Raw genomic sequence first — 9,280 nt, 5'->3', positions numbered from 1 at the left:
ATATGTGTCTTCTCTGCATGCCCCTAAAAGAATAAAAAACAAAACACTTTTAACTGTAGTTTTATTCTTTTGAAGCCAACTAACTGCACAGATGTTTCAACAACTTAGTTATTTGGTCTGTTTCCCTAAATTCCTCATAACTGGCAAAATCTAAGGGGAAGAAATTACTGATAATAATGTTGTTGCCCTTCTTAAGACCTGCTAATTAGATGTTAACCCTAAAAAAATTCACATCACATGTACATTCAATGCAAATTACATATTCTTTTGCTTCGTGTATTTTAATGAGCAAAAACATCATGATTCTACAGACGTCTGCCATTATTTAAAAGGAAAAATTATGTGTAGTTTTGTACTGGAAAATGTGTAATATCTATTAACTGTTTCACTATTTCAAAGATTTGACCTGTTTTTTTAAATTGCAGATAAAAACTAGTAAAATTACAAACAAGAAGTATTTATTTTCACGTTAACTCTAAAAAACAGGCCAAAACTGAACATCAAAAATCAGTATTTTTACAAATGATCACTCATCCTTTTACAGCAATTGGCCACAAAACTACACACTTTTTTCCCCAAAGCATTAACATATATTTACCTATACTTTAAAGGAAATTGTGTGTATCATTGATTGATTTAATTTTTAACTAGTATCTTACAATTCCAATGTAAGACTAGTTAAATCTCAGAAAAAACAAAACAATGTTTCCGGAACAAAGCTGCATGATAAAGCTGGAGAGCATGAAAAGAAGCCTGATAAATGTTGGGAGCACATTCTTTGGTCAGATAAGGCCAAGATAAATTAGTTCAGCTCAGATGGAGTCCAGCTTGTTTGGTGTGAACCTGATCAGGACGACCACAGTGAATGCATAGTCCTGACAGTGACACACAGAGCTGGGAGTGGGGCTGATGATATGGGGCTGCATGAGTGTAAAAGGTGTTGGAGAGATGACATTTATAGATGAATGTTTGTGCGTTAACAAAAAAAAATACTAGCTGACAAGATGACTCCCAGTCTGCAAAAACTTGAAGATGATTATTCCAGCATGAGAACCATCCAAAGCACAAAATCCCATCAGAGGTTCTGCACAAAAACAAGGTGAAAACTACGACCTGGAAAAGAATGTGTCCTGACATGAATTCAATAGAACACCTTTGGGGTATTTCAGAGAGTAAGTTAGAGCAACACAATCCCTCCAGCAAAGAGCAGCTGAGAAATAGTTTTTCATTTTACGTGAGAATGAATACTGTTCCAGCTTTGAGATGACAGCACTGAATCCTTTGACATTTCCGTAACATTGCACATCCACTTCTGTTGTATACCGACTAGGATTGTAGACAAATGCACCAAACACTGAAGAGGGCATCCTGAAACCTTCGCCTATGGTCAGCAAAGTGACCACATTGCATATTACATTGATATTAATCATTAGTGACTGTTCATATGATCAAGGTTTAAAAAATGTATGATGGATATAAAACATTCATATCTGAGATTCAGTAATTTGAATTTAAATCATTGCCGCGTCTAAAATTAAACTGTGGCATGGCTCCGTCGTGAAATTTACATGAGAAAACATTCAGCTTCGTAGGTTTTAATTTTAATATCGCTACAAAACAAACCTTTACTTCTGTCACCACAGCTGCCATTCACAAAGTATTTTATCTAGTGCATTAAAAAAAGAATGCATTTATGAAGCACCCTCATGTGGTGACAAATGTGATTACGTCCAATATAAAAATCCTGCACTTTCACCTTTTTTTTTTTTTTAATCCTTTACCAACAAGACCGACACCTGGGAGGTAGAAAGACAATTTTATTGTTAAGTTGAACCATTTCTGAAACGTTGGGGCTTACACTTCCTCCGCACAAACTAAAGCCACGGCAAAAACTGTAAAGAATGAAGGCTCATCCTCTACTGTCCGACAGGCACATTCCAATCGGGTGGCAATATTACTCATGAAGAAATAATTAGCTAGAAAGCAGTTTTTTATTCCAGCGCATTAATCCTTTAGCATTCAGAAAACAAAGACTAAAGTCAAATGAATGAATCATCGCTTGTCAGTTATGTCTTAAAGAGACAGGTAAGCTTTTCGTGACAGATTTGAATATACTGCAGATGCACAATAATCAACTTTCCAGCACAACAATAATGGCATTTGTCATTCACAATTTATCATCTTATCTTTTAAAAGGAGTCACATACAGTTTGCCTTGATGCAAAAAATTACTTTATTCCTCAGAAACAACGAATCTTAAGAGAATTTACTGCTTTGGACATTCTTCTCAAAACAAAAGAACAAGTTATATTGTGTGTATATATATTATCACAGATGGAGCAGTTAACCCCTTCACTTCCTTACACAAGGGTGGACTTCATGAGTTATCCATCGCAGACCTCTCACTCTGTCTCTCACCATGCTGCTATCAGCAGAGCCCAGTCCAGAGTTGGTTAGAGAAAGAGTGGGAGGAATGTACTGTGAAGTTGGGAGAATCCGTTATTTCATCCTCCAACCACCCCTTCCGCGGCCCGTGTGGCGGCTGGTGACAGCGAGAGTGGGGGCAGACGTGGGGGGGCGACGTGATGCTATCACTGGGGCAGCTGGAGCAACGTGCCCTGTCCTGAGGGCAGGTAGGTGACGTTGCGGGAGCGCGACAGCTGGAAGGCGATGTCCTCGGCGGCCTCCAGCTTACGGAGCTCCACCAGACCGTCGCCGGCCTCCATCAGGGAGTTGGCGATGAGCAAGGCAGCCTGAGAGTCTCCCTCTGCTGAGATGATGGACGCCTGCTTCTGTTGCTCTGCCTAGAAATGCAAATTCGACCTTTTTAACCTCCCATTCTCTCCCCAATAAAGACCGCATACATAGACTTGAATGAAAAAGTATTACAGAAAGAATGTTATAAATGATACCTTTTCGACAACAAAGCGGGCCCTCTCCGCCTCCTGCTGAGCCACCTGCTTCATTTCAACAGCCTCCGTGAATTCCTTTCCAAAGGTCAAGTGTGTCTGAAACGCAATTAGACGGTTTATCAAAGTTAACGTGCAACCAAAAAAGGTAGCGTGGACATTGCTGCAGAATCTGCCGGCAGCTTCATACCAGTGAAACATCATCCAGAATGAGGCCGAAGGTGGAGGCTCTTTCTGTGAGGTCCTCGCTGACCTGCCGGGACACCAGCTCTCTCTGAGTGATGAGCTCGCCGGCATCAAACCTAGCCTGTAAGAAACATACTTATAGTAGTTAATAAATCAATTCATTGTGAAATAAATCATCTGTTAGCTTATTGTGCCTCTTATTGGCTGCTTCTCCTACAGTTGGGACACAAGCGGGCAAGTTTTTCACTTTGTTAACATGTCCAAATGGGTTTTTTGTCTGCTGGAAGACACATCACGAGCAGTCAACGCCTTAACTGTGCGTCTATCTTCTTGAAACTGCGGTGTACGGATGACAGTCTCAGAAACATGGATTCAGGCTTCCAGGGCTTCATATGTAACAAACCAAAGGCGCCTATCCTGTCAGCTCGCAGGGTGGTTCTTTAAAATCAGTTTCTGGTTTGAGTATGTGTTAGTGTTTTAGCAGAATAATAGGTTAGCTGGTGTGCTAAAGCTGCAGCGAGTGTGAGAAGGGGGTTACAGTAAAGTTCCTGTAGTCGATCCTTTTAGCATTTCTGCTTCCTTTGCATTGCAGGATTTTAACATGATAACCTCACAGTGCACCAAAACAACGAGAAAAGTAGTTACTGGATGTAACTCGAGTTCTGTGCAGGAAATAGAAGAATAGTGCTTTATTTATTTATTTTTTTTCCTATATGGAGGTATGAAGATGGCAATGATTGAGAGGTGAAGACTGCTGTTGGACAAGGACATTAAGAAGGCAAAAAAAAAGGCACTTGTTGTCCTCTGAGTTAAATCAGCATCACAGCGGTTTTTCAGGGCTGCTCAGAAATACCAACCCTGAACTGTTTCCTCCCCCAAAAACGGCCCTGAAAGATGTTCTACAGGGTCGTGTTTTTTTTGTGGTCAGAACGTGTAAAGGTTCAGGCTGCCCAAAAATGGCCTGCAGCGGAAAGTATCTAAGCCATTTTAAGGCAGAAAGGGTTTATTTCCATTGAAAAAAGAACTTCTGAATATGCAACTTTGATACACAGAGGCAAGTTTTTAAGAGTTAAATCAATGACTGGAATCGGTAAGAGCGATGAAGGTTTGCGTTATTAATCATTGATAAGATAATGATGTCAGCAAATGATCCATGCTGGCTGCTCTGCTCCTGATCAGTTCCTCAGTCTTTGTTCTATTGAGTCCTTTATGTATAACACAATGTTTATTAGGTGATTATGGAGCTACTTTCTTCCATTTGTTTTGTACAAAACATTTTCTTGTATTCCATTTATATGAACAGTCTTGCACAAATAAAGTCCGATTGAGTCATTTATCAGCTGATGCATCTGTTAAATGGTGTTCAGACTCCACCTGCTCGACACACTGCAGACGTATGTCAATGTGATAATGTGCCCCAGTGACCGATACTCACCACTACAGCCTTTAAGACCTCTGTGGTGATGGACGGTAGCACCCTCTCATCATAGTCCTCTCCGATACTGGTGAAAATACGTGGCAGCTGAGTCGTCACCGGCCGGAAGAGGATACGCAATGTGATGTTGACATTCTGCAGGTCTGTGGGGTGAAATGGTTCAGATAAATGAGTCATATTAGCTCGAAGTGAACGTGTATTTTTTCCTTATTTTCATAGATTAAAACGTCACGTGTTCTAGTAATGATCTCTCAAACAAGCACAGAGTGAAAGTGCAGGTCCTCGTGTGCCCTGGCTGTTAATAATCTGCACAAGTGAGCCATTAGGAAAGCTACATCTATTATACATCTCTCTGCACGCAGGCTATAATTTATAAACAACGAGTAGCAACTCGCATAAGAGCAAGAGGAATCTAAAGACAAACTCCTGCCTGCAGTATTCCTACTGCGCTCCGTTCATATTCCTGTGGTTATTCAGTAGCATCTGTGCTGTTAAAAATACAAATATATATATATACTTTAGGAAGTAATCAGATTTCAGATGCAGTTTTTACTCAACATGTTTGGTGTAAGCTGAGAGTGGAGCAGCTAATGTGACCGAGAAACTTAATCTGATCTGACCTCACTGCGCTCAGCTGCTACACTTAAACAATTCGAGGTCATGTAACCTAAAATGGCCCTGCTCGTAGTGTTTTGTGAGAAACACAAGTGAATCCTGTCTGAATAAACCCAGTGCATTACACAAAATATGAAGATGTATTTACTCATTAGTCGAACCCTTTAAACCCCAAAACTAGGGCCCTACTGATATGGATTTTTGAGGCTGATGCCAATTCTGATATTTTGGGAGAGGTTTCAAAGGTATGTTAGCTTTAAATTATAGCTTTTATTCGACCCAGAAATGGGTTAAAAAAATAAAAAATAAATTGTGCTTGAACTTCTGTGACTACCTATCTGTGACATGGTGTTCCAGAGGAAATCTTCACTGAATCCAAAAAATCATATTTCATAAAAATGACCTTCTTCTACACGTCTATATTTTTCACTCAAAACAAACCATTTGCACTCACCCAATTGGTTTTTGTTGCTACAAAATAAAAAGAAATATATTTAAGAGATTACTAGAAGGATTCTTAAAGAAACCATGAAGCTTAGCCTTCTCATTTTTGAAAGACAGATGCGGCAACAAAAAAACAAAAAACAGAAGACAGCAGTTCCTCTGATTATTCGCGTACCTTTGCTGCCTGTGATTACAGGGACGTTGCGTGGACGGGAGCGGCAATCAAAGACAATAGGTTTCTGAACCCAGGGAATGAGGAAGTGGGTCCCTTCGCCAACAACAGCATCCTGTACGCCTCGGAACCGGTCGAATATCACGGCCCGGTGCCCTGCATCGACTGCAGAGAGAAGGACAGTCAGTCTCTTGTATACAGTGTACATGATTTCAAACTGCCAAAGACTTTAGTGAGAACACTGATTTATCTATGGCAGTGTTTGTCTGATTTTTGACATATGATGCTGATAAACTATAATTTGCATAAATTACACTACTGAGAGCTACACAAGCTAAACAGCTGTGATTGGGTTTATTAGCAACACATTTTAGAAAACATATTAATCAATTTGATCAAACACAAGCGAAAAGCTGCAAACTGCAACAGCTGAATTGAATTACAAAACCATGATAACCATGATAGGTGAACACGTAAGATGTGGCTAAGACTAAGTGTTTAGACAATATCCATCCATCATCTATGAACCGCTGACTCAGGGTGAAGGCAGGGGACACCCTGGACAGGTCACCAGTCTATCACAGGGCAACATTTAGAGACAGACAACCAAGCATGTAGAGGACTTTGAAAGTCATATACAGTTTGTGCAGGTTCACTTGTATTTACTGTTATTTAGTGAGATGGTGCACCAAGAGGAATTTTAGACCTGAGTGTGGCTTGTCTTGCTCTCACATCTTTTCTATCCTCATTTAACAAGCTGCTGCTGTTGAAATGTTTGTTTCCATGTCAAAGGTCATTCACAAGAGTAATAAAGGTTGCTAGTTTTAGAACGAGTTTTTGGTCTGCGTTGTGTTTGTGTTATGTTTTTGGAAAGCCCTGCATTTTATGATACATAACTTGTCATGAGATTTGCCTGACTTCTTTACTGGGTCCTGCATTTTTTAATATAACAAATATAACAAAAATCTCTTTTTTAACTTTAATTTATTTTTTGCCTTTATTATTTTTAGTAGAGCTGTGGAGAGAGACAGGAAAGGGGGGAGACGAGTGGGGACAGACCTGCAGCAAAGGGCCGTGAGCGGGATTCGAACTCACAACTGCTGCGTCGGGGAACTATAGCCCTTGTTCATTGGATGCCGTCTTATCTGGTTGAGCTCCCAGTGCACCCCATATATCAAAAATCTTTAATAAATAACCAGAGTTACCCCAAAAAGTGAACTTCACGAAGTCAGCACTCACCATTAAAAAGGGCAGAGTTGACAACACCTCCACCGATGGCCAGGGCAAGGCCCAACTTTCCGATTGACTCAAATAACTTGGCCATGACAGCAACCTGCAGGGAATCAAAACAAGATAAGACACTGAAACCCTTCAGTACACATTAACAAGTTTAGACCTAATGCAATGTAAACCACTGAAATATTTGTGACAGAAGGTTTGGGCGATAAAACAATCGCAGTACCGGCGACAGACACTTTAGCTGTAACAAAATCATCCGATACTGCGTTCAATAGTGTCCCTAAATACATGAGAGGCAAATGACCATAATAGTACATACAAAAACGCAAAGTTCGGTTGCACAAACAAACAAACCCAAAGCATGCTCTCTCTTTGACCTCCCAGTGTGTCGTCGCTGTCCAAGGTCCTCAGAGCACATAAAACTCACCAGCAGAATTTAAAAGTCATGTTTTTTTCCTCCCTTGCCTTTTGTAAAAATTACACTAGTTGCCAGAGAGAGAAAGTGTTAAAACAAAGTAAGATCTGATGGTCGACCTTTTAATGGTCCATAAACTAATCATGTGTGATGCGCAGCTCTATTAAGCAACTTAATCAAATCCAATACTTAGTTATAGAAGTCTCACTTCAAACATTAAAAACCCAAACTATTTGCTTGTATCACATTCGGTAAACAAACAAAAAATGCACTCCTCAGGGCACCTGTGAAGCCAGGGTCACAAGTAGGTCCCTAACTATTATCAGTCACAGTTCTCTTTATTCCTAGTCATGGTTGTGCTGTTTCCACAGAGGTGCAGGACTTTATGTCACAGTAAAAAATTAGTCCACAGAAATATCCGATTGGAGCAAAAAAACAAACAAAACAACAACAACTAGAAACTGCTTCATGTTTGGAAAGTTAATCTCCACTCATTTATCCTTATTCATTTTTACTAATGCGTTTAAATTTAGTAATTGTATGTTGTTGTTTTAGCAATAAAATTATAAACTGTGCACCTTGGTTTTCATGCTAACGTGGTTAAATTCAAAATCATCTAATCTTTATTAAACACATGCAAATTCAAATAATTATTAAACATCAACTTAAATAAAACATTTAATCATGACAAAACGTATATATGTACACATATTTTCAGCCCTGTGTGACAGTTGTTAGAGAGCCAGCAGGTTAAATCCCTTCTCTTCCAGGCACAATTGGCTTTGGCCTTGGGCTGACTGATGCCAAGGCTGGGGGTGTTAGCTAATTTAGCTCCCTCACTAGCATTAGCTTGTTGGCTAGCTGTGGACTGAGACAGCTGCTAAGTCAAATTGAACAAACGGAGCGCTACAGCTTAGTTAACGACGTTCTACAACACTACCTACAGTATATTTAAGACACATTAAACGAAAATTAAACTCGTCGCGTAAGTGCAGTCCAAGCGACACGCCGGGTGACAGTACGCACGTTATCTGTCGTTCATGGACATGCAGAGAAGCTAGCCGGTTTATCTCAATCAGATTAAGCGATATAACATTATTTACATATAAAAAACAATAAAGGTCTCCTGGTCGATGTATAATGAAAGCTACAGTAACGTTTAACACAGCAATTACTAAGCTACGAACACGCTCCATGTCACAACTCACCTCAGTCCTTTCAGATGTCTGTGACCTCCACCGGACACGACGTACCACACATGCAATATCTGCTCCACTGCGCCTGCGCACCGAGGGCAGCAACGTAGCCTCTGATTGGACAGAACCGAGACTCTTCTTCTATGGTTTGTCACAGAGTGTTTTCAAAGTGACACATTACTGCCATCTATTGCTCTAAATTAGTCAGGTTAATCCCCCAAATTAATAAAGCTAAAGAGGCTTAGCCTTAATATTTATATTCGCTCTGGTAAATTCAGTAATTTGTAATTCTAAAATACAACATTAGTCAAGTTTATCTTTATACTTAATAACACTGTAAACCTCAGCCTTAATATGTATTACAGTTAAGAAAAGTATTTTAAATTATGTGATGTGGGGTTTTAATTCCTAATATTAAAATCATTCGGTAAAATCTTACTTTAAATCATAGTGTAGGGTCTTAACCTCAATATTTAAAGTTGTTGGGCTAACTTAATAAAGCACAACATGTATTGTCATTATTTTTTCATTTTTTTAGGAAGCACTTTGGTGCAACGGCTGTCAAACTGTTAAAATGTGCTACATAATAAACAGTGACTCGACTACTGTTTTTAGTCTGGGTGGACCGGACCAAAGATCACTAATGCGTCTCCCCAGAGTTCAAACAAA

The 9,280-nt window shown here is 39.7% G+C and overlaps 1 protein-coding gene across 1 annotated transcript; it reads right to left on the bottom strand.

Moving 5' to 3' along the window:
- Positions 1-1,797: 1,797 nt before the first annotated feature.
- On the bottom strand, positions 1,798-8,684 carry phb (prohibitin). Its single transcript, XM_008297211.1, has 7 exons — positions 8,624-8,684; positions 7,001-7,094; positions 5,765-5,926; positions 4,531-4,673; positions 3,100-3,216; positions 2,913-3,008; positions 1,798-2,804 (listed from the first exon to the last, which is right to left on the bottom strand). Exons 2-7 carry the CDS (start codon positions 7,083-7,085, stop codon positions 2,592-2,594), a joined length of 816 nt encoding a protein of 271 aa, XP_008295433.1. The 5' UTR covers positions 7,086-7,094; positions 8,624-8,684; the 3' UTR covers positions 1,798-2,591.
- Positions 8,685-9,280: the final 596 nt, after the last annotated feature.

This window comes from Stegastes partitus, unplaced genomic scaffold (assembly GCF_000690725.1).
Source record: "Stegastes partitus isolate 25-593 unplaced genomic scaffold, Stegastes_partitus-1.0.2 Scaffold1199, whole genome shotgun sequence".
Classification (NCBI taxonomy): Eukaryota; Metazoa; Chordata; class Actinopteri; family Pomacentridae; genus Stegastes; species Stegastes partitus.
The sequence above is the reverse complement of the archived record's forward strand: the minus strand, read 5'-3'. Positions and strand labels throughout refer to the sequence as shown.